Source organism: Bos indicus, chromosome 16, assembly GCF_029378745.1.
Source record: "Bos indicus isolate NIAB-ARS_2022 breed Sahiwal x Tharparkar chromosome 16, NIAB-ARS_B.indTharparkar_mat_pri_1.0, whole genome shotgun sequence".
Lineage (NCBI taxonomy): Eukaryota > Metazoa > Chordata > Mammalia > Artiodactyla > Bovidae > Bos > Bos indicus.
In genome coordinates, this window is record NC_091775.1 from 13,019,651 (window position 1) to 13,045,851 (window position 26,201).

At 39.2% G+C, this 26,201-nt stretch overlaps 2 protein-coding genes across 8 annotated transcripts in view; one reads left to right on the forward strand and one right to left on the reverse strand.

Moving 5' to 3' along the window:
• Positions 1–3,736: 3,736 nt before the first annotated feature.
• Positions 3,737–25,917, forward strand: GLRX2 (glutaredoxin 2). 7 transcript variants are annotated; one of them, XM_070767918.1, is made up of 5 exons: positions 4,396–4,584; positions 6,045–6,108; positions 12,961–13,137; positions 14,168–14,277; positions 14,409–14,544. In XM_070767918.1, exons 1-4 carry the CDS (start codon positions 4,484–4,486, stop codon positions 14,270–14,272), a joined length of 447 nt encoding a protein of 148 aa, XP_070624019.1. In that variant the 5' UTR covers positions 4,396–4,483; the 3' UTR covers positions 14,273–14,277; positions 14,409–14,544. The 7 variants fall into 7 exon arrangements, with proteins under 7 accessions (XP_019831838.1, XP_070624019.1, XP_070624018.1 ...); XM_070767917.1 differs by lacking the exon at positions 14,168–14,277 and adding an exon at positions 25,709–25,917 and having other exon boundaries at positions 4,397–4,584; XM_019976278.2 differs by lacking the exon at positions 14,168–14,277 and adding an exon at positions 24,960–25,171 and having other exon boundaries at positions 4,397–4,584.
• RO60 (Ro60, Y RNA binding protein) overlaps positions 16,703–26,201 on the reverse strand; it is a 31,266-nt gene continuing 21,767 nt past the window's right edge. The window contains exons 7-9 of the mRNA XM_019976276.2: positions 25,363–25,476; positions 24,942–25,088; positions 16,703–23,241 (exon numbers count right to left, since the gene is read on the reverse strand). Coding sequence (XP_019831835.1) covers positions 23,089–23,241; positions 24,942–25,088; positions 25,363–25,476 — 414 coding nt within the window. The 3' untranslated portion in view covers positions 16,703–23,088. The remainder of the gene's footprint in view (positions 23,242–24,941; positions 25,089–25,362; positions 25,477–26,201) is intronic.

Sequence of the window (26,201 nt, forward strand, 5' to 3'; positions counted from 1 at the left end):
ACTGTGATTTGAATGGTTTTCCTTGGAAACGAACAGAGATCATTCTGCCATTTTCTAGATTGCACCCAAGTACTGCATTTTGGACTCTTTTATTGACTATGATGGCTAAAGCATTTCTTCTAAGGGATTCTTGCCCACAGTAGTAGATATAATGGTCATCTGAGTTAAATTCACCCATTCCACTCCATTTTAGCTTGCTGATTCCTAAAATGTCAGTGTTCACACTTGCCATCTGTTTGACCACTTCAAATTTATCTTGATTAATGGACCTAATATTCCAAGTTCCTATGCAAGATTGCTCCTTACAGCATCAGACTTTACTTCCATCACCAGTCACATTCACAGCTGTGTGTTGTTTTTCTTTGGCTCCGTCTCTTCATTCTTTCTGGAGTTATTTCCCCAGTGATCTCCAGTAGCATATTGGGCACCTACTGACCCGGGGAGTTCATCTTTCAGTGTCCTATCTTTTTGCCTTTTCATACTGTTCATGGGGTTCTCAAGGCAAGAATGCTGAAGTTTTTTGCCATTCCCTTCTCCAGTGGACCACATTTTGTCAGAACTCTCCAGCAACACCCATCCGTCTTGGGTCGCCCTACATGGCATGGCTCATAGTTTCATTGAGTTAGACAAGGCTGTAGTCCATGTGATTAATTTGATTAGTTTTCTGTGATTATGGTTTTCAGTCGGTCTGCCCTCTCTTGGAGAAGGATAAGAGGCTTATCCCCTTCAGGATCCCCTTCTCCTGATGGGAGAGACTGACTGAGGGGGAAACTGGGTCTTGTTCTGATGGGCGGGGCCATGCTCAGTAAATCTTTAATCCATTTTCTCTTTTCTAACACCATACACAAAAATAAACTCAAAATGGATTAAAGATCTAAATGTAAGACCAGAAACTATAAAACTCCTAGAGGAAAACATAGGCAAAACACATGTAAATCACAGTAAAATCCTCTATGATTCACCTCCCAGAGTAATTGAAATAAAAGGAAAAAATAAACAAATGGGACCTAATTAAACTTAAAAGCTTTAGCACAGTGAAGGAAACTATAAGTAAGATGAAAAGACAGCCTTCAGAATGGGAGAAAATAATAGCAAATGAAGCAACTGGCAAAGAATTAATCTCCACAATATGCAGGCAGCTCATGTAACTCAATACCAGAGAAATAAATGACCCAATAAAAAAATGGGCCAGAGAACTAAACAGACATTTCTCCAAAGAAGACATACAGATGGCTAACAAACACATGAAAGATGGTAAACATCACTCATTATCAGAGAAATGCAAATTGAAACCACAACGAGGACCCATCTCATGCCGGTCAGAATGGCTGCCATCAAAAAGTCTACAAACAATAAATGCTGGAGAGGGTGTGGAGAAAAGGGAACCCTCTTACACTGTTGGTGGGAGTGCAAACTAGTAGACCCACTATGGAGAACAGTATGGAGATTGCTTAAAAAACTGGAAATGGAACTGCCACATGACCCAGCAATCCCACTGCTGGGCATAAACACTGAGGAAACCAGAATTGAAAGAGACACATGTACCCAAATGTTCATCACAGCACTGTTTACAATAGTCAGGACATGGAAGCAATTGAGATGTCCATCAGCTTATGAATGGATAAGAAAGTTGTGATACATATACACAATGGAATATTACTCAGCTATTAAAAGGAATGCATTTGAATCAGTTCTAATGAAGTGGATGAAACTAGAGCCTATTATACAGAGTGAAGTAAGTCAGAAAGAAAAATGCCAATACAGTATATAAACACACATATATATGGAATTTAGAAAGATGGTAATGATGACCCTATACAAGAGACAGCAAAAGAGACACAGATATAACGAATAGCCTTTTGGACTCTGTGGGAGAAGCCAAGGGTGGGATGATTTGAGAGAATAGCATTGAAACATGTATATTACCATATGTGAAATAGATGACCAGTCTAAGCTCGATGCATGAAACAGGGCATTCAAAGCCAGTGCACTGGGAAAACCCAGAGGGATGGGATGGGAAGAGAGGTGGGAGGGGTTTTCAGAATAGGGTACACATGTACACCTGTGGCTGATTCATGTCAGTGTATGGCAAAAACCACTACAATACTGTAAAGTAATTAGCCTCCAATTAAAATTAATTAATTAATTAAAAAAACTAAGATCATGGCATCCAGTCTCTTCATGGGAAATAGATGGAGAAACAATGGAAACAGTGACAGACTTTATTTCTTGGGCTCCAAAATCACTGCAGATGGTCACCACAGCCATGAAATTAAAAGACACTTGCTCCTTCGAAGAAAAGCTATGACAAACCTAGAAAGCATATTAAAAAGCAGAGGCATTACTTTGCCAAGAAAGGTCTGTCTAGTCAAAGCTATGGTTTTACCAGTAGTCATGTATGGATGTGAGATTTGGACTATAAGGAATGCTGAGGGCCAAAGAATTGATGCTTTTGAACTGTGGTATTGGAGAAGACTCTTGAGAGTCCCTTGGACTGCAAAGAGATCCAACCAGTCCATCCTAAAGGAAATCAGTCCTGAATATTCATTGGAAGGACTGATGCTGAAGCTGAAGCTCCAATACTTTGGCCTCCTGATGTGAAGAGCTGACTCATTAGAAAAGACCATGATGCTGGGAAAGATTGAAGGCAGGAGGAGAAGGGGATGACAGAGGATGAGATGGTTGGATGGCATTATGAACTCAACGGACTTGAATTTTGGCAAACTCCGGGAGATAGTGAAGGCCAGGGAAGTGGTGTGCTGCAGTCCATGGGGTTGCAAAGAGTAGACAGGAGTGACTGAACAACAACTCTCATTTGGGGCTCCCTTAAAAAAAAAATCTGTGCAGATAGTTGTGCCCTTAATCTAGGCCATCTATACTATATTAAAATAAAAATGTGACATAATTGTTTCACCTCACAATACAAATTTGAGACCATAACATAAAATTCTACGTCAAAACAAAAAACAGTCATAGTAAATTTCCTGAATAGCTGTCGTTTGATTAAACACACACACACACACACACATACAGACACAGACAATATGCCGTTACATTGTAGATAACATATCTTTATTTTTAAAGTTAATTTTGGATTTATAAAGAAAGCTTTACACCTTTTGGGATATTTGATTTTGCAATAAATCTTCATCCTTTTATGAAGTAATGACACGTGGTTCACTTGAAAGTAGGAAAAGAACTATTAGAAACAGAAGTTCTCATTCTGAAACTTGGTAGCATGAATCTTAAATTTAGCTAATTGAGAATGAACCATGAAAAAAAGGTCTGGAGTGTTCTAACCAACTGCCTAGAATTTTAGACACACTATTTGACCTTTGACCTTAAATAGACTTCAATGTCAGTAATAAAGGACGACACGCCTCTTTTTTACCTAGCTATGCATAAAGGGCTATTATTACCATGACTCAATGACACAATCCTGTCATTAACAGCTCTCAAAGCCAGAGTGAACACTCGTGGGTTTCTTTAAGTTTTATTTTCTAATTTTATGTTCAAAATACAATTTTGTTTTCTTTGGAATGCACGTTCTACATTGGATCACTTTCTTCTAAAATCCAATATTCCTGATTTATATGAGCTCTCAATCAGTGGCCTAATTTTGAGATGACATCTTTAGGCTCTGATTTCATCAACAGAAAGACCAGTACGACAGGAAGTTGCGCTGACGCTACCACCCTATGTAAACATCCCAGGCATTTTGATTCCGTGTCCGACACTCATTGTTTTTGTTTTCCGTTTCGTCAGAAGGTTGGCCACAGTGCCCAGGAGTGCCTGCACGTGTCTGTAAGCCTTTATGAGCGTTCACGATCCGAAAAAGCATAGGGGCGGGACCTGGATGAACCCTGGACACGGGCAGGTGAGGCATCAGCTGGGACTCCGACAGCGGCCCCCTAGTGGGCGGGACAGGCCGAGACCTAGCACCCGGGCTCCCAGGGGGAGAAAGACCCGGCGGCCGCGGAGAATAGACCGGCGCCTCAAGGGCAGCCCGGAGGGGGCGTGACCGGCTAGCGGGGGCCCGGCCGGCGGGCGGAGGCGGGCTCTTCGAGGGCAAGGCGGAGGCGGGGCCGGAAGACAGAGGCGGGGCTGGGAAGAAGGGGGCGGAACCGGGTGAGGAGGCGGGATCGGCGGGTGGAGGCGGGGCTAACTGCAGGGAGCGGGCCGCGGGCGGGTCAGGGCCGGAAGACAGAGGCGGGGCTGGGAGGAAGGGGGCGGAACCAAGTGAAGAGGCGAATTCCGAGGGTGGAGGCGGGGCCGCCTGTGGAGGAGTGGCAGCCAGGCGGGCGGGACCGCGGTTGGAGGAGGAGCAGGCCGGCGGGGCGGGGCCACGGGCGGAGAGGGGGCGTGGCGGGGGCGTGGCGGCGGGGCGTGGGCAGCCGGGTAGGGCGGAGCCGGAGGGCAGGGTCGGGATCTCCCGGGCCGCGGTTGCTGGCCCGTCTGCTCGCTGCGGCCCCGCACTAAGACCATGTACTGGCGCCGCGCAGCGCTGGTGGGGACTCGGCTCATCCCGGTCAGGAGCAGCTCAGCCGGCCGGCTTGAGGGACCAGCGGGAATTTCGGGCTCCGGGTAAGCGGCTCTGAGAGCAGCACGAGCTGGGCGTGGCTGTGCGGCCTCGCGGGGGTCCGGACCTAGCGGTAGGCTGGGGCGGCTTCTTCCCGGGCGCCCGGTACGCCCCGAGTCGATCGAACCGCTGAGGCGCCTCGGAGGGCGGGAGGCCGGGAAGGGACCAGGAGAGAAGGTGCCTTAAGTGTTCTTGGCGATTTCGGGACCACGTGATCTTCAGATTGCACAAGCCTAAGTCTTGCTGGCTTGAACCTCCCCTCCTCCTCGGTTAGTAGATACAATACAAGATGCCCTAATAAATTAGTATTTCAAATAAACAGCGAATAATGGTTTGGTTTAAGTATATTCCAGATATTGAACGGAACATACGTAGGCTAAACAGTTATTCGCTGTTTATCTGAAATTCTAATTTAACCGAGCGATCTTTATTCTCATTTGCTAAATCTGGCTCCTGCGACAGGAAGTGGAAGTGGCGCTTTCTACCAAATGGCCAGGTCTTCGAGATAGGACGGTGTCGCCTCTGGCTCGAGCGAGGTCGGTGAATACCCGCGGCCCCGAGGCCTGCGTTGCGAGACCGCCTTCTCCCGCGAGGCCAGTCAGGGCTGTCTTACCAGCTCGCCTATCTGTACATCCATCCCTCTGTCTGGGACGTTATTCCTAACTCCTCAATCTGTTAACTTCTGCCACTTTTGCAAGACTCGAGGAGCCCCTTGATTAACCTCTGCTAAACTAGAAACCCCCTCCAGAAGGTGCCAATCACATAGTGTAACTATTTGACAAGTCCTGGAGGTTCAGTGGTGTTTTTACAGTGATACTATCCCTGCGGCATTTCAGCCCTTTGCCTGCTTAGCACATAGTAGGTGTTCCATAAACGTGGCATGGCTAGTAGCTACTTCATTAATGGAGAAGAGAAACGTGTATTGAACAACTTACTTTTTTTTTTTTTTTACAACTTACTTTCTTGACTGAAATTGGAGAAAAGTGCCTTCCAGTAGCTTTCTCTTTTCTTTGGCAGGGAAGGTGATGTTTCAGAATACACCTTCCACCTCCTCTTAGTACATAAGGAAATATGGTCTTAGGAAAGTTCTACTAGAATTCCTGCTTCCAGAGTAGATGCAAATAGTAGATGCTTTGGGAATACTAATTAAGTGTTGGAACTGAGATGAAAAGGATGTGTTCTCTTAGTTGATTGATGTGTTGTTCCACCTAAGCTCCTACTTAGGTCCACACCTTCATCCCTTAACCTCAATTTTCTTTCCTGAAAGCTAGATAGTAAAGGACACAGGCCTTTGTGATATTAGTAAACAAATACTTTGACAATGCTATTTTGTACTGATAGCAAGTAAAACTTTTCTCTTTCATATGTTTGGATATATATTTGCATATTGGGTTGCTCTGAATGGATCTTATCTGATATATTGTCCTTAATGTTTAACTGCACTGCTCTTTAAAATTCATTTTAGGATGGGGAACAGCACATCATCATCTTTGGGAAATGCAGCAACTGCTCCCGTGAATCAGATCCAAGTGAGTGATGGGGGACATGTGGGAAAAAACTTTCCTTGGTGGAAATAGAATTGTCGTACATATTTAATATGCTTATCTAAACTTGACATAGTCTAGTAAATTAATTACTAAGTTAATATATTTTTAAATCTGCTATCAAAATCATGCATGATACAAAGAAGTTCTGGATCATTTTCTTAGTCAGAATTTATGAGATTTATTCTTTTTTTGGCCGTGCCAAATTGCTTGTGGGATTTTAGTTCCCCGACCTGGGATCGAAAGTGTGCCCTCTGCAGTGGAAGCACAGAATCCTAACCACTGAACTGCCAGGGAAGTCCCTATGAGATTTATTCTTAATAGTGCCTTCGCTCCTCTAAATTGGGTCTATGAGGTTGACTGCTCTTTCCGTCTCCCCCACCTCAGGTTTCCTGTTGTTACCAGTCAGGGTGCCTTAGCCAGGCATACTGTTCATTTCTGCCCCGAGAAGCTGTTTTTCTAAAACATAGAACCTAGTTTGCAGTAGTTACTCTATGACCAGTCCTCTCAAGGATACTGTGCACTGCTGTGTTTTCTTGTCTTTCTCTTGCTTGAACTGCAAAGCCTAGTTAAATCTGCCTCAGAAAATTCCTCTTGTGTATATGTTTTTCTACCCTTATAGCCTACAGGATATTGGAGAAGGCAGTGGCACCCCACTCCAGCACTCTTGCCTGGAAAATCCCATGGACGGAGGAGCCTGGTAGGCTGCAGTCCATGGTGTCGCTAAGAGTTGGACACGACTGAGCCACTTCCCTTTCACTTTTCACTTTCATGCATTGGAGAAGGAAATGGCAACCCACTCCAGTGTTCTTGCCTGGAGAATCCCAGGGACCGGGGAGCCTGATGGGCTGCCGTCTATGGGATCGCAAAGTCGGACGAGACTGAAAGTGACTTAGTAGCAGCAGCAGCAGCCTACAGGACATACGTATTTCTCTGTTCCTCACCACCAAACACCACTACACACAAACATTTCTGCCTTTAGTTTATTTGACTACAAAAGTATTGACTCACAGCTGCTGAATATAACAATAATGTTGGAGACCTGTTGTGAGGGATTGCTTCTTTAAAATAAGAATAGGAAACCATGAGGAACTTCCCTGGCAGTTTGGTGGTTAAGATTCCATGCTTCCACTGCAGGGGGCATAGGTTCAACCTCTGGTCATGGAATTTGGCCTCACAATTTGGCCAAAAACAAACAAACGAAAAGAATATGAAACCATGAAATATTTAGCAAGGACAGGGTTGAGAAAATGTAAGAAGGAAGGTTCAAGAAACTGTGACACTGTCATCCTGAGTTTCTGCTCAGTTTGCAATCTCTCAGTTCAGTTGCTCAGCTGTGTCCGACTCTTTGCAACTTCATGGATTGCAGCATGCCAGGCCTCCCTGTCCATAACCAACTCCCAGAGTTTGCTCAAACTCATGTCCATTGAGTCGGTGATGCCATCCAGCCATCTCATCCTCTGTCGTCCCCTTCTCCCTTTCCCAGCCTTCAATCTTTCCCAGCATCAGGGTCTTTTCAAATGAGTCAGTTCTTTGAATCAGCTGGCCAAAGTACTGGAGTTTCAGCTTCAGCATCAGTCCTTCCAATGAATATTTAGGACTGATTTCCTTTAGGATAGACTGGGTAGATCTCCTTGCAGTCCAAGGGACTCTCAAGAGTCTTCTCCAACACCACAGTTCAAAAGCATCCATTCTTCGGTGCTCAGCTTTCTTTATTGTCCAACTCTCACATCCATATATGACTACTGGAAAAATCATAGTGTTGACTAGATGGACCTTTGTTGACAAAGTAATGTCTCTGCTTTTTAATATGCTATCTAGGTTAGTCATAACTTTTCTTCCGAGGAGTAAGCATCTTTTAATTTCATGGCTGCAGTCACCATCTGCAGTGATTTTGGAGCCCCCAAAAATAAGGTCTCACACTGTTTCCATTGTTTCCCCATCTATTTGCCATGAAGTGATGAGACCAGATACCATGATCTTAGTTTTCTGAATGTTGAGTTTTAAGCCAACTTTTTCACCCTCCTCTTTCACTTTCATCAAGAGGTTCTTTAGATCTTTTACACTTTTGCCATAAGGGTGGTGTCATCTGCATATCTGAGGTTATTGATATTTCTCCCGACAATCTTGATTCCAGCTTGTGCTTCATCCAGCCCAGTGTTTCTCATGATGTACTCTGCATATAAATTAGATAAGCAGGGTGACAATATATAGCCTTGACGTACTCCTTTTCCTATTTGGAACCAGTCTGTTGTTTCATGTCTAGTTCTAACTGTTCCTTCTTGACCTGCATACAGATATCTCAAGAGTCAGGTCAGGTGGTCTGGTATTCCCATCTCTTGAAGAATTTTCCACAGTTTGTTGTGACCCACACAGTCAAAGGCTTTGGTGGAGTCAATAAAGCAGAAGTTGATGTTTTTCTGGATCTCTGCTTTTTCTATGATCCAACAGATGTTGGCAATTTGATATCTGGTTCCTCTGACTTTTCTAAATCCATCTTGAACATCAGGAAGTTCACAGTTCACATACTGTTGAAGCCTGGCTTGGAGAATTTGAGCATTACTTTGCTAGCATGTGAGATGAGTGCAATTGTGTGGTAGTTTGAGCATTCTTTGGCATTGCCTTTCTTTGGGATTGGAATGAAAAGTGACCTTTTCCAGTCCTATGGCCACTGCCGAGTTTTCCAAATTTGCTGACATATTGAGTGCAGCACTTCCACAGCATCATCTTATAGGATTTGAAATAGCTCAACTGGAATTCCATCACCTCCACTAGCTTTGTTCGTAGTGATGCTTCCTAAGGCCCACTTGACTTTGCATTCTAGGATGTCTGGCTCTAGGTGAGTCATCACACCATTGTGGTAATCTGGGTCATGAAGATCTTTTTTGTATAGTTCTGTGTATTCTTGCCACCTCTTCTTAATATCTTCTGCTTCTGTTAGGTCCATACCATTTCTGTCCTTTATTGTGCCCATCTTTGCATGAAACGTTCCCTTGGTATCTCTAATTTTCTTGAAGAGATCTCTAGTCTTTCCCATTCTGTTGTTTTCCTCTATTTCTTTGCATTGATCACCGAGGAATCTCTACATCACTATTTGTCAGGGCTTCCCTGGTGGCTCAGATGGTAAAGAATCTGCCTATGATGCAGGAGACCTAGGTTCAATTCCTGGGTCAGGAAGATCCTTTGGAGAAGGGAATGGCTACCCACTCCAGTATTCTTGCATGGAGAATCCCATGGACAGTGGAGCCTGGTGGGCTACAGTCCATGGGGTCTCAAAGAGTCACATGCAACTGAATGACTTTCACTTTACTATGTTTCAGCCACCAGGGTGCTCCTCTCTCTCTAAATTTATGGTCTCAGTGTGTCTCTAACCTGAGGCAGCACAGTGAGGAAGGAGCACTGGCCTTGGTTTTGGGACAGGGTGGGTTGAATCCCACCCAGTGCTGTGAACTCCTCAACCTCAGTTTTCTTACATGTAAAATGGATTCAGTAGTACATCTCTGGCCTGTCTAGCTCTCCCTGAGATAGACTTTTGTAGTAAATATTGAGAGTGAGCAGAAGAGAAGCATGGAAATAGATTTGCAGACACATAGACTCTTGAGAGTCCCTTGGACAGCTAGGAGATCCAACCAGTCAGTCCTAAAGGAAATCAACCCTGAATATTCATTGGAAGGGCTGATGCTGAAGCTGAAGCTCCCATACTTTGACCACCTGATGTGAAGAGCCGACTCATTAGAAAAGACCTTGATGCTGGGAAAGATTGAGGGCAGGAGAGAAGGGGATGACAGAGGATGAGATGGTTGGATGGCATCACCAACTCAGTGGAGATGAATTTGAGCCAACTCTGGGAAATAGTGAAGGAAAGGGACACCTGGTGTGCTGCAGTCCATGGGGTCGGAAGAGTTGAACATGACTTAGTGACTGAACAACTGAACAGACACTGACTTGGAACCCTTCTGACCCCCGAGGGTAGATGTAACTTCTGAACCACTTTGTCCTACTCTCTGATTTTTGACCTTCATCTTGAAGGTGCTGCTTATGACTCGCACTAGGACAACCTAGCAGATGCTTGGGTGCTAGATCTGTCCATTCAGAAATTCCCAAAGGACCTGGGCATTGACATGCACAGAGCTCAACAGACCTCATCCGTGAAGTTGTGACACAGATGCACAGCGAAGCCTCGGGGTCTTTGTGACAAAGGCAGGCAGGATAGCTTCCAAGGCTAATATAGCTTCCAGGCTGATGTTAGAATTGTCGGGAATGTTTTTCAGAAATAGTTTCTGACCTCTGCCTCAAACCCACTGAGTCAGCATCTCTGGAAGTAGCTTTTCCAGGAACAATGAATGCTGGGGAATATCTTTTCAAAACAGTGATGACAGTTGTTTTTTTTACTATAAAGATATAAAAGGAAGGAGTGGAAGTTGAAGGGAAAAACTACTGTTTATACCTGGATCCTTGAAAGCCTTACATTTTGAAGAGAATTCATACATCATTGGGGCTTCAGGTGTCACTAGTGGTAAAAACCTGCTTGCCAGTGCAGGAAATGTAAGAGACATGGGTTTGATCCCTGGGTCAGGAAGATCCCCTGGAGAAGGGCATGGCAACCCACTCTAGTATCCCACGGACAGAGCAGCCTGGCAGGTTACAGTCCAAAGGTTTGCAAAGAGTCAGACATAACTGAAGCGACTGAGCATGCATGTATACGTCATTTTTCACCATTGAACATTAAGGAAGTGGGTCGATCATTTTGTAAAATATAAAAATACCAAATTACCATGCTATACATCTGAAACTAATATAATAATGTAAGTCAGTTATATTTCAAAGTAAAAAAAAAAAAAGCAAAGAAGGGAATTCTCCAGTGGTCCAGTGGTTAGGACTTCAGGCTTCCACTGCCAGGGACATGGGTTCAATCCTGGTTGGGGAGCTAAGACCCCATAAGCTGTGTGGTTCAGCCAGAAAAAAAAAAAAAAAATCAAAGAATGGTTAAGATGGTAAAAAAAAAAAAAAAAATTTTTTTAAAAGACAGTTAAGTAAGGAGTTAACTCCTGAACACCTTCTGAATATTCGAGACGTAGTATGACAGGAGATTAAGTACCTGGGCTGTGGACTCAGACTTGCGAGGGTTCAAATCCCAGCTCACCCACTTATGAACTGAGGACCAGGGGTAAGTTATTTACCCTCCTCTCTGCCTCAGTTTCATCATGTATGAAGTGGAGGCGATGATAAAGACCTATCTCAGTGCCGGGGACCAGCCCCGGCTGATCCAGGGTATTCGAAGCGGGGACGGCGTCGGCGACCTATTTATTTAAATATTTTATCAAAGATATAAAGAGTAATAAAATGAGGATAGCTCAGCAGGAAAATTCAGCGGAGAAAAGAGGCTGAGTAGCTTGGTTTACGCGGGAGACCAATAAAACTTCAAGACAAGAAGTTTGCACCACTTACGTAGGCTGCAGGTGTCCTTCTGTTCTCTCGAAGGAGAGGAGACACTGAGGCCTCCCCCGTCGGATCTTAGAAGCCCAGGCATAATTAGTAAGCATGGTGGGTTCCGCGCTCCAGATGGAGACTCAGCCAGAATTTGGGAGAGACAGCAACATGGGGAGACCAAGTTTCAGTGAACAAGGCCCGCACTTTATTTTCCAAAGTAGTTTTTATACCTTACGTTGTGCATAGAGGATAATGGGGGAAGGGGTGGAGTCATGCAAGGACAGCAGTTCCTGGTCCTAATCAAAGCCAGGCTTTCAAACTTATCATATGCAAAAGTTCAGGTGAATTACATCAGCTTCTGGCCAGGAGGCCTGTTAACATTTTAAGAAACTTATCTTTCTCTAAAGGTGATTATTCCAAAGTCAGGCACCAGCCTCCAAAAAAGCATTGGACAAAGCTGCATTCCTATAGGGCAAAGGTGAGGTGGGCTCAATCAAGAAAAGAATTAACTCAAGGGTCCAAGGTTACAAACATTGAGGCTACTACTTACATTTCTATACACCCATTATATCAGTCAATACACTGCCAAGGACACAGTAGGTAAGGAGTATGGAGACTTAGCAGCAAACATTGGCCCAATAAGTGAAAAACCCTTCACCAATACAATTTCTAATCAATCTTTTAACTACTCAAAGGAATCTGTGTTTAGACAGTTTAGAACATCTCCTACCTCTCACAGTTGCGAGGCTCTGAACAATCACATGTGGCCGGAAAAACCTATTCAGGCAGGCTAGAGGCTTTCCAAAGGAGTTTGTAGGTTAAACACTGTCACACCCAGGAATTATTAACTGGAACTGTAAGCTAACTCTTTTTTCAGAGAGGTAGTGGGGGACAGCCCCCCGTAAAGTCAGAGGTGTAGGTGAAAGCACAAAGCAGAAAGTAGGCAGACTCTGGTTTTGGGGGTAGATGCTCAAGAATTTCCAGGGAGACTCCTGAGGCTTGATCCCGCCTTTGCGTATGCCAAGCCTCCTTCCTCATGACCTTTGCCACGGGCGGAGCTCGCTCCCCACATCTCAGGACTATAGTGAGGTTTAAGTGAACTAGTGAAGGTAAAGTGTTGAGGATCGTGTTGGCACACAGAAGTGTCTGCTGTCTCTGAATTGGCTGTGATTATCTGCGTTATTACTCTGTGCCAACACTTTGTACCCATCACATCCCTTTTCCCTAATAATGTTCCTTTGTCCTCAGTCTACAAATGAGAATTAGATGACATAGGCTGAGTCTGAGCCCTAAATTGTGAGGCTCCAAAATCCATACCCTTCCTACTATATCATGTATCTCCTGTATCATGATTCCTTTCTGAGAGGTAATGTCTAGAGTTAAATTGATCTTTTTGTTTTACTGCAGGAGACCATTTCTAATAATTGTGTGGTGATTTTCTCCAAGACATCCTGTTCTTACTGTACGATGGCAAAAAACCTTTTCCATGACATGAATGTTAACTATAAAGTGGTGGAACTGGACATGCTTGAATATGGAAGTCAGTTTCAAGATGCTCTTCACAAAATGACTGGTGAAAGAACCGTGAGTCCGTTCCCCGTGGTGCTTTGCCCAAGTGGGTGGTGAGCTGGGTCACCTTGGGCCTGTGTCCTTGTGTAGGGAAAAGTGAGCCAGACACTCTCAGAACCTGAACTGATAAAGAAATGGCGGATCTTGGAACAGATTCATAGACCAGGAAACAACAGAGTTCTATTTTTTAAAAATTTTTACCGTGTGTGTGTGAGTGTGTGAAATGGGTGGGGTGATGGTGTTGGCATGAGTGGTGGTTTTTTTTTTTTTTTTTAATGAGTGGTGGTCTATAAATGGTTGACATCCTCCTGGGACTTTTTCAAGATGAAAGAATTCTTCTTTCCTCACTTGAACAGTGCAGATCAAGGGTGCTTCATTTTCTGTACTAATAACAGTGCTTTTGGGCTCCATGTTTTTAGATTCTTGAAATCTGAGGATTTTCCCATAATATGCGTTATGGAAAAAATAGAGGAAATTCCATGGTTGTCCAGTGGTCAGGACTCTGAGCTTCCACTGTAGGGGGCTCAGTCCCTGGCCAGGCAGAATTAAGATCCTGCATGCTGCATGGTGTGGCAAAAAAAAAAAATAAATAAAACAAAACCAAAGGAACAAAAAAGAAAAATAATGGCAACATTATTTTTCCTTCCTGTTTATATGTGCCATTTTCCTTCCTATTTATATGTGCCTGTTAAGGAGTTGATAATGTACTCTTCCCCTTTAGTAAACAATGGTAAGAAAGAACCACTTAAACATTATTAATCATTAGAGATTGCTAATTGCTTTATTTTGCCTTTTATATGTCAAAGCGATGAGGAGAAAGGGATTGAGAGTCAGTTTGTCCTGGGTTTAAACCCCAGTTCTGTCACTTACTTTATGATCTTGGGCAAGTTCCTGTGCCTCCTTTGCCTCCAAAATAAGACTAAAAAATAGTACCCACCTGAAAGGCGGTTGTTCAGACGCTGTCTGACTTCTTTGTGAGCCCATGGGCTGTGGCCAGGATTTTCCAGGCAAGAATACTGGAGTGGGTTGCCATTTCCTTCTCCAGGGGATCTTCCCGACCCAGGAATTGAGCCTGTCTCCTGTATCGGCAGATGGATTCTTTACCACTGAGCTAACCAGGGAAGCCCCATCTAAAGGGTTGGAGAGTTGAAATAGGTAATTATCAAAGAGCTTTTATATGGTGCTTTGCCCATAAAAGCACCCAGAGTAGCATGTATTAGGATCCTGTGAATGGCTTTATACTTCTGACACCCAGGGTGCTATCTAAACTTTTGTTTATCCAACAGGTACCACGAATATTTGTCAATGGAACTTTTATTGGAGGTGCAACTGACACTCATAGGCTTCACAAAGAAGGGAAATTGCTTCCACTGGTTCACCAGTGTCATTTAAAAAACAGTAAGAGGGAAGAACTTTAGTGATGTAAGTGCATATAACTTTGCTAGTCATATGTCACTATATATTTAGAATGATATTGCCTGATAATGCCTTTTAAATATTTGAAGGTGTTTTAAATATATGAATTATCTTCATGAAAAGGTTGTAAAAATAATGAACAATAAATCACTGTGGAAACATCTTATTTGCCAGTTCTTCAGTAAAAAAGATATTTAAAACTGAAGGAGCAGGTAATAGGTGACAACCTGGACAGACAGGCATCTGAAGTGAGTGCTGTAAGGGACAGTCCTGTGGGACTAAGCAGCTGCCCAGGTGACATGCCAGTCCCAGACGACCAAGAACTTTAGTCTGATTATGCAGGGACTTGTTACCAAGTGGAGGATTAACAGAAAGACATTTGGATGGGGGGACATAAGTTTTCAGTAGAAAAAAGCATAATTGTTACTGGGAATGAGGGTTTCAACATAAATTTTGGGGAGACACATTCAGTCCATAACACGGTAAATTACAGCTGGATAAAAGTCTTAATATAAATCTAAGGCAAAACTAGGTTTTGGCAGCTGAACTTTCTTTCCAGAATCATAGGTTAGAAAGAAAATGGTGATCTGTTTAAGAAAAAGTATGATCTTTTTTTTTTGGTCTTTGATTTTTAATGTTAATATCTGAAAGACAAACTTTAAAAAAAAAACAGGCCATTTTTCCCCCCTCACTTTTACCACTAATCAACTTAGACATGAATTGCCAAAATATTTAATTGGGAAGCTGAAAAGCTGCTGGGAAAAACGGGATTTTTAAAATATATTTAAGTTTCTTTGTTTACTAATACTAAAAAAAAAAATACTATTTGAACAATTTTTTTTAAAGGCAAGTTTCCTAATTCAGGTTTAAAATATAGTTTTGCTCATCTGTGAGGAAATATTTACAGTTGACCCCTGAACAAGGCAGGGATTGGGGCTCCAAATACCACCTTGAAAATCCAAGTGTAATTTAGAATCAGTCCTCTGCACCCTCAGATTCATCCAGTTACAGACTGTCTACTACTGCAGTATTTATAACTGAAAAAAATCTACACAGTTCAAACCCACGTTCCAAGGGTCAACTGGAGTTTGTGATCTTTCCTTCTCCATACAGCTGTTCACTGCCATCTTTAAATGTAGAACTCTAATATCGAATGAATGTTTATAAAGTTTTGGTGGGTATATTCATATGTAGCTTGTTCTCTTCAATTCCTATGGCTCAGATCTTAGAAATTTTAATATTAAAGTTTGATGGGAATTCAGAGAAATCTCCGTAAATTGGCACTTAAAATATTTTTATTTGCCTAGTTGAGTTTTGGTGTTACCTTTTCCCAAAGGCAACTTTTATTTTCTATTTTTTAAAATTTTGTAATTGAAGTATCGTTGCTTTCCAGTGTTGTGTTAGTTTCAGGTATAAAGCAACGTGATTCAGTTACAGATTAAATACCTATTACATATATATGTGTGTGTATATATATATTTTCAGATTCTTTTCCCTTACAGGTTATTTCACAGTATTTAGTAGTTCCCTGTGCTATACAGTAGGTCTTGTTAGTTAACTATTTTATATATAGTAGTGTGTATATGTTAATCTCAAATTCGTAATTTATCCTTTCCTTCCTCCCAAAGGCAACTTTGAATAATTTTTTTCCCACAAAAGAATCGTTTTAAACTCTTTAAAAAATGTGTATTTTTATTAAATCTAGTTTTGATTCTATAATTAATACCCATTGGAAAAGAATCCTCAAGCACATATTTTAAATAAACATTGAGGCATTTCAAGACCAGTATTAATGATCAAACCTTAATTTCATTTTATTCAACTATTATAAGATTGAATATTCAAATACTGTAAGATTATAAAATGTAAGGCCAGGAGCCTTACATCTTGTAAGCCATGCATGCTAAGTCACTTCAGTCATGTCCCACTCTGTGGCCCTATGGACTGCGGCCTGCCAGGCTTCTCTGCCCATGGAATTCTCCAGGCAAGAATACTGGAGTGGGTTGCCGCGCCTCCTCCAGGGGATCCTCCATCGAACCTGCATCTTATGTCTAACCTGCACTGACAGGCAGGTTCTTTACCACTAGTGCCACCTAGAAGCTTCTTACAAGGCATATAATAATAACCTTAAAATTCTTCTGTCAAGAAATAAAAAGACAAATACTTGATGTGCATAGAGTTTATTTGGTACCTCTATCAAATTCTACAATAATACAAGTGACTAGAAACAGTTCACATTGTGCCCACCTGCACTCGATGTCTAAAATGATCTATCCAGTATGGGTTTTGCAGGGCTAGACAGGAGAGTCCAGATTTCACAGTATTGGTGGAAACTATTTTGTCATGAAACAGATTTCATACATTAGTGTTTCATCCATTTTTCTATCAGAAAACAGCAGAATTACATTGTTAGATGTGTTATTTACAGTGATAACTTGGAAGACTCAACAGAGTATCAGTGAGTTTATCAACTGATCTAGGAAACCCCCGCCCCTCCTTCAGGGTCCTTTTCCTTTGAAATGGAATGTGTTATAAATCAGACTTTATATACTTTAAAGCACCAGCTTGACAATTTAAAGTTTTCTCTCATTTTTATAAAATATTCCTGCTTTAAAAGGCAAAGTGAATGTAAAAATGTGAATGTAATTAAACATCACTGGCCTGGATACTTCTTATTGCAACTGTTTTACAACTGTATTTACTTCTTTGAATGAATTGCTGGTAGGCTTGAAGGAAAATATTTGCCTTTTGTCTTGAAAAATTCCCTTAAAAAATTAATCATTTTTGGAACTGTACAACTTTATTTTTCACTCAGAGTGTTTAAATATGCAACTTGGTCCTTGGAGATCATGTTACATAGAGTCCAGCTTCTTGGATAATTTGTTATACAAAACAATAAAAAACCTTAAACTATCACAAGGTATTACTGATGTTAACAGTCATGTATGTATAACACATCAGTGTCCTAGGTTATCCTGTTAATGGGTGCTTAAACAACAAATGTACAATCAGATTTTAAAACTTGTTAAATTTCCATTCTTTATGTAAAAGAGAAAGCTGTAAAAGAACCTTCAAGTTCTATACTTCAGAAATACTGACACTATTAAGGCATTACTTAATGAACAGACCCTAAGCAAAGTATGTATGCCTGTGTTAGAGAGCTAGTCATATTTTAAGGCAGTCAGAAGGTTCATTTTTTTCACTTTAAGGCTCTTATATACTTCAATTTTATTCTATGCAGGCATTAGTCTGTATAGTTTAAATACTGAGTGGTCAAATATAGAAATCAAAGCCTTTATATAAAGAAAATGGAGATTTTATAACTAGATTATAACAGTTCTTCCTCAGCCAATTTTTTTTAAAGCTGATTTCATATATCTCATCCCTTAGGAGAATTTCTTCATTATCAGAAGCTGACAATAAAAGGAGGAAAATATAATTTAGATGCATTACAAGCTATGTCTAGTCACACCATACCAAATTACATGCAGTCCATCTTTAGTAGTGCAACAAAAATATTTTTTCTTGGTTACTGTTCATTAATTATATAGTATCTTTGATTTGGCTGTGTATGGATTCTAAACAGTTTGCATTACAAATAAAGCTTATTAAGTAATTTAAACAGAGGCTTCGATACAATGATTGTATTGATATAATGTTCATCAATTATGTGGTAACGATACATAAAATAGCAAGGCTTTAACCCCATTTACTACCCTTAACAATCCAAGTGTTCATTAAGTGAAAAGTACCTAACTTACTATTTCTTTTGTTCATGTAGAGATTCTGATAGCTTCTAAAAGCAGAAAAACTTAAATATATTTGAAAATGGAATATTTTCACTTCTGTTTGTAAAATTACTATAACATGGCAGTACTAAATTAAATAGAAGCAAACGGAAAAATTTTCTTAGGCTCAGAAATACCTTTTATATGTTTTCATTATATTTACAAAATTAATTCTCACTGAAAATAATCACATTAATTTCAGTCATAGAATTCTGCAACATATCTCCTAAATTTAAGTTTCTTTTTACTGATTTCCTATATAGTTTGGTATTTTCAGAGTTTAGGAAAATGTGTCATTTGTTATCATTTCTATTCAAACTGTAAGTTTAACTACATTATTAGTTTTCTTTTTTTTAATTATTAGTTTTCTGTATGAAAAATACTACCATAGGATTAATTTTTAAATTAACGTCATAATAATTTTTCAAAAGTAAATAAAACACTTACTAAGTAAAAAAATGTTCAATGTGGATACAAGTCTTATTTATAAGACCTTTTATATTACAAGCCATGTATATAGAAGCATAGTCAAGTACTTGGTAGACCAAAGATTTTGTGGGTAGTCTTTATAATTATGGAAATATGAGCACTGAGATGTGCTACTTTCTGAGAGTATTCAGTTATTTATTTTTCAAAGAGTGCTTTTTCTAAGAGCCAGGTAAACTTATAATTGCAAACAAAGGCTGAGTAACTAACCCTACTCATAAGGCCACAAAATTTCTGCGTACAGCTTATATAAAAGGTATACAAGTTAACTTGATTGGGAAGAGAATTTATCAATTTGATTATTGTTCCAGGAGACCTGCCTGTTATTAATTTGAAAAAAAATGTGCCCTTAACTCTATGTGGAACAAAAGGCAATCTGCAAAAGATGTATCCCAAACCTAAATACAGGTGACTTTCTTGTCATTCACTTTATTACTCAGGTAGAGCAGGAGTAGAAAAACAAAAAACCAAAATGTCAGAAGAAAGGAATTTTAAAAGAAAAAAAAGGTATAGAAGTAATCTTTCAACAAATAAGGGACTAGGGAGCAGGTATATGGGATATACTAGATTAAATGCATACAGTAAGTACACCTAATTAACTAGCTCGACTTACCTTTTCTCCTAATTCTCCCTTGAGCATGTTTCCATTGCAGCTATCTGACATTTCTCTAGAGGGGTTTATCGCCTTAACAAATCACCCAGGTCTATGGTAGACAAGACTAGAATTTTTCATTTTTGATTACTTACTGTAAGGGCCTTATTGAGAAATGTGTGGGTGCCTTTAAGTCATATTAAAATAAGTCCAATAAGTGATCACAATCATTTTCCTTTATCGTTTAGATGTAGCTTTATTGTGCTTCTAAAGATGTTTCTCACTTAACTGTCAGATCCTCACATTTATTCAGAAATCCTGTCTTAAATTTCCCAAATAACTTTAAATTGCTTTGCAGAAAAAAAGCCTGATTAACTGATATTCTATCATTTATAGATTTACCTATTATTTAAAAGGTAAGCAAATGTTTGTCAGACCATCTTCTTATTTAGAGTATGAGTTTGTTTTTTAATGGGATCTTAGATTTGGAATATATTACTTCTTTCTCTTATCAGAGAATGATGACATTTCCCATTCAGAACAGGAGTGTTTTAAAAAATTACTCAGCTTAATGAGCTGTTATTCTAAAACATTTTGTTTTTCAAAATATATACCCTATTAAAGATTTTAATTTTAAAGAAGGTCTAATTTGTATTGCAAGCCCTCTTCCCAATTTTGACTTTTATACAGATATAAATTCATTGATTCTTCTATGATCCAAGGATCAGCTATGTTATTTTTTAAGGATAGCACACTTGAATCACACAGGTTAAACTGGTTGTCTCCAGTCACACAGTAAGAGAGTGAAAGAGGCTCCAGGGAGATGATGGTACATCCCATTCATTGAGCATTTTCCTCACCAATATTCCCATAAGATGATCACTAAACTAAACAATACAAGACAGTGTTCCTAAGTGGAAGCTCCTAGAAATTTCAACTAACAAGGAAAGGGCAGGATTATAAGATTAGTTTTTGTTTTTACTAATTACAGCTATGTCCTGAAAATATTCACGTATTTTCTGGGACATAAAGTTTATTTTTCTTAGGGTTGTTTTTTTAAAAGCAACATTTTCCTAATCAGCGGTAATGCTACAAGTAATTCAGAAAATAAAACTTCTTTATTACTTGAGAATATTTTATTCATAATGAGGTAAAAGTTTTTATTTTTTCTATATGACTATGTTATATAGCAACACAGGTTATTAAGATACTAATTGTGCTTGAGGGTCACTATGAACTACAAAAGTATACATGTTCACAATGTCTCTGTTTTTCTACTCCTAAAGCAATCATGTATATACATTAAGTATTTCCTAATACCTAAAAAGATAAAAGTCTATTTTATCCCTTACTCTTGTAAGTAAATGTCTTCCCATCTCTGGGGAAATGAACACTGGAATGAGAATGAGGAGGCCGTTTCTAGACCTAGGGTTCCAATGTCACACTCTCTCGGACCTCAGGTTCCTAGCCTAAGTCAAAAAGTTACCTTTTACATTTCTAAGGTTATTTTCAGCTCTAAAGCTCCATGATTTGAAAATAAAGCTACCTTGTGTGGTGGTCTGTAGTTTTCTTTCTCAAATCTTAACATTTAATAGACTTTTCTATGTGACTTCAAAAAGGTCACAGCTAATCTTACTTCTCTGATGGATTTATTAATATTAGTTCCTGAATATTCTGACTAAATACAATATAGAAACAGTATTTAACCGAAGTAAATAAGCATTTATATTATATTCCACTTAACATTTCTATTAGGAATAAAAAGTTAGATCATGTTATAATTTTTAATTTAAGAAAACCTTGGGTTTATGTAATGAATTCAAGTATGATTACATAATTCTATTAGGTTCTTTAAACTTTAAACTCAATCTGAGCATAATATTTTAATGTATCGAAAGTAGCTACCATTTCAAATCTAATGCCTGACACAGGGTAAAAAAACCAAAGATACCAGAAGCGATGTATTTTGCGGGTGTTGGGTAGTGATGCCACTAGCTTTGTTGACCAAAATTTCAGGTAAATCACAATATTTACAAATTGCTACCAGTTGCCTTGAAGGAATGGCTACATATCAGATAAACCCAGTATAAACATGTCAAGTAAGTTTGAAAGGGACATTTTCTTGTCACTCCCAGAGCCCAAATTTCTCATCAAACAGAAGAATATACAAATTCTAACATTACTTAATCCTTCTGCCCCCTAACATAAAATCTCTAACCCCCAAGCACACAAGTCTGTGATTTACACTTATTGTTTGACTTTTCATAGTGAGAAGGCTTTAAAAATCCCCAGTAAATCTTTAAATACATTTAAAGAACAATACATAAAAACTAAAGTTTTATGTGCACATTATCTTAGACAACCATGATGTAATTATGAGCAAATATATTGGCATTTCAACCGCTTAAAGCTCCTCACACAGAAGGGGTATTTGCTCAAGAAAATAATGCACTGTATAATGAATAGGAAGTTTAATATACACAAATAAGAAAAATTTAATTTCCTATAGACTGGTAAGTGGTAATATGCCACTCAAAAATTGCCTTTCAAACCTGAAAGACCTAGCTTGCTTATTTTTTTATACTATCAAAAAAGAATATTTTGCCACAAATGAATAGTAGACAAAGAGAGGAGGGTGCCAATATGTTTACAATTAGAAATATCTAAAACCCATTTATAGTTAGCTAAAAAAAGTAATTAAAAGTAATTAAAACAATATTAAACAATTTAAAGTAAGATAAAGTAAGGTAAAATATTTTAAGGTATAACTGGATTATGGTTATAGTTGAGATTTTATTTGTCATATTTTTCAGATTGAGAGTAGGGGAAGTTAAATGCTTGAAACATCTTATGTTTTCATTTATGAAAAAATGTGTCCCTACATGTGGCTATGTTGGTATAAGCCACAGGAAACCGTCAAGTCATGCCCCTCACAGCAATAAACAAACAAAACAAACCAAAATAGACTTCCTCAGCTGACACAAACTTTAGTATTTCTTCTCAAAGGGTTTCCATTATGTTTCTGGTTAATGGTAAACAATCCTGTAAATGTAAATTAACCCTCAGAAACAGAGTATCTTTTCACTGACTGAGAATGCTGCTATTTATGTGATTGGACAAAACTGTTAAAAGCAATTTGTAAACTCATTCATAAGCAAATGTCTTGGTTGTTGTTTTATCCCCTTGGTACAAAAATTTACAAGGAGTTTCATAATCAATCACAGTACATGGTCCAGTGCATTTCAGAGTATTTGGACATTATCAAAGCTGTCCTTTACCAGTGAAAACATTTAAGAAAACTTCAAGGCATTTCTCAAACAAATGACATGATATAGGACTACTTACACTTTTGGCTCTCACTTCTTTTAAGTACAAATGTGATCATTCACCAAAGCAGAACTGCTGGACTATTTTACAGTGTCTCAACAAGAAGTTCTCTGTTAGGTAGAGGGGGCTACAGTGTATTCTGAAGCTATTTCCCCAAGGCTAGTTTAGTAGAAAGAACTTTGGGCTCATCTTATTGTCCCTTCCTTATTTTTTTGGTAAGGTAACCTTTCCATTATGCACATACTGTACCACTGTCTGACTTTTTTCAGTGGATTAAGATTAGCTGGCAAGTAGCTGTGTATTTTTAGCGAGATCACTGATGGCAGTGGACCTCTTAGGTTGTGCTGGTGCGTATGGTTAAATCATATCTAGTGTGAAACTTCGAATCACATCCAGAGCTCCAGTATCAAAGCCACACATGTCCAACATGCCTCTATCATCTGGGTCTGCAATGGTAAAGCCATTTGATGTCATTCCACAAACAATCAATTTAGCTGGAATATCCATATTCTGTAGGAAAAGATCAAAAACATTAAAAAAAATAGTATGTTAATAAGCAAAAACAAATAACCTCCAAAATGAAAACATTTTAAATTCTATCACAGTTTTTCATTACAAAGCCAATTTGTTTTTCCTCCATAAAATCTGTCAGTCTTCTGGGGCCAGAAGACTTCAGAAGAGAATGTGATCTTTAGAAGTACAGAAAATTAAACATGTGAACAACCTGCCTGAAATTCCCGCTTCTCTGCTGGATGTTATTACTCATTTTATGGACACAAAATACATTCCTGAGCAGCACAGGGATTCTGTACTCATGAAACCTGTCAGAATGGTCAAAGACATCAGACATTTTTACCAGCACATCATACACTGGGGCAGTATGTATGGGTACAAATAAGGAAAACAGTTCCTGGGGTTATCAAGTTTTGTTCTATGACATTGGTATGTATGACATATATAAATGTTATAACTATAATGTCAGTGTAATAACTTGTTCTCTGCAGCTATGATTTAAGGCTAAAATACTTAAGTTTTTGAGAAAGACTAACAATCACTGAGCGTGCACTATGTCAGATACCATGAGCTCTTTAGACAATTGACCTAATGTTAACTGTTATAACGAGGGCTTCCCTGGTGGCTCTGTGGTAAAGAATCCATTTGCCAATGCAGGCGACAAGGGTTCGATCCCTTGGTGGGGAAGATCCTCTGGAGAAGGAAATGGCAACCCACTCCAGTATTCTTGCCTGGAAAATCCCATGGACAGAGGAGTCTAGAGGACGACAGTCCAAGGAATCACACAACTTAGCGACTAAACAATAACAATTGTTGTAACAACCCTAGAAGGTAAGTAGTACTTTTAACCAACATGGTACATACCACAGCAGTGATATACTATTATGACATGTATCAGTTAAATAATTCACTTGGATCCACAGCTAGTATAAAGAGAAAGACCCAGGACTCAGAACCCAGGCTTCTTGATTCTGAGTTCCATTCTCTCACTTGTTGTCTTAAGCACACATGAGAATCCCCAGAAAGGATTGTTAATACACAGTCCCATCCCCAGAGTTCCTGACTCAGCAGGTCTCCCAGGGGCTCCAGGAACATGCATTTCTAACAAGGTCCCAGGTGATGCTAAGAAAAGGTGCAGGTAGGGAAACCACACTTTGAGAGCCACTGCTCTTCATCGAGTTCTAGTTCTACTTCCAGTCACACCTGCCACAGTTCAAAGGCTCCACATTCTCACCTGACTAGCAGATTCCATACTGGACAGTGCAGATACAGAACAATTCCCTCATTTCACAAAGTTCAACTGCAGAGCACTGATGAGAACTCAGAAATACTCATAACACTTAAAGCACACATTATATTATAGCTTTGCTTTACATTTATGTAGTTCTTAGCAAAACTCAGAAATGATGTTGAATCATTAAAAAGTTTGTGGTTAAATTTAAAAAAAATTTTTATTATTACTGAAAATACTGTTTGCAAAGGATATTAAAATGTGTACATCTGGAACTGGTTGAAATAAATTATATATGTGTACTCAGTATTTCCTCACTTCAAGTACTGTTGAGTCCAGAACTAGTGTCGTATATCTTTTACAAACGTACACAACTACCTTCAGTATTATTTTTTTTTTAAATATATTGACTGTTTTAGAAGTGAATCTTGTTTGGGGTGAGAATGAATATTAGAATTTACTTTACCTTTCGATATTCCCTCAGAGCGATAGCAGGATGGACACTTCCAGCAAAGGTCTCGTTATCAGTGAATACAATGAAGACATCAGCAGCTGTATTTGTCTTTTGAGCCCAGATCATTGGAAGAGAGCAATCAGTTCCACCTGCTGGGATCTAACTCAGAATAAAAACGTGGTCTTAAATGCTCTCATTCCCATACTGAGATGTCCAAAATAATTAAATACTTAAAAATACTATTTTACACGTTATCATCTTGTTTAGCGCCAATGTATATGCTTTCAGAAAGCTTGTAAAGTATATTTTTTACTTTGTGCTCGTAAGAAAAACTGAGATGTAATTTGTTCTCATATATTAATATCAGGTATGACATCAATACAAAGTTATTATAAAATACATGTTAAGTAAACTACATGAAATAGTTTCTTACCTGACTCATAGCCAGTAAAACTTGTTGTAAGGTCATATCTGTAGTCACTGGACATGGTACCATTTCATCTGAAAAAGCAACTATAGAAGAATCTTTCTCTGTTCGTGTGACAACCTGAAAAATTCAATAGTAGGAATTTTCACTACAGGGGAAACAAATAGTCTTTTAAAGTTCATCTTTAAAAGAAAATATGATGATTTATTTCTGAACTTACTGTGTGTGAAAACTATACAGTAACAGTATAGCTTTCAAAGCACTTTCACAAACTCTTACAAAGAAACTAGTTTTAACAACAATCCTTTAAAGCAAATAGAGTATATGTTATTCTTCTTATTTTATTAAATAGGCAATAAACCCACAGAAGAGAAGCTAAGAAGCTCGCTGATGGTTACTCACTACTGAATCAGGCTAGAACCGAAGTCTCCTCTCTGTTATTATTAGTCCTTGATCTTTTAACATCTATATTCGTTAATAATTTCTTTAAGCATTATCTATTTCTTTAAAAATATGAGTAACATTTAATATGTTTTTGTAAAATTAAAAGTTCTACTCTGATTTTTCTTTAGACATGCTTTTTCAATATACCTACAATATTGTATATACCTAAGTATTAAAGTATACATAAGTATGTTTTTGTTGTTGTTCAGTCGCTAAGTTGTATCTGACTCTTTGTAACCCCATGGACTGTAGCCTGACAGGCTCCTCTGTCCATGGGATTTCCCAGGAAAGAATACTGGAATATATAAGTATACTCAAATACATATACAATGACTTAAAGCTTTGCTTAAAACAAGTGAAAATATAATTTTTGATCATATCCAACTTTTTGGTTTTGCACC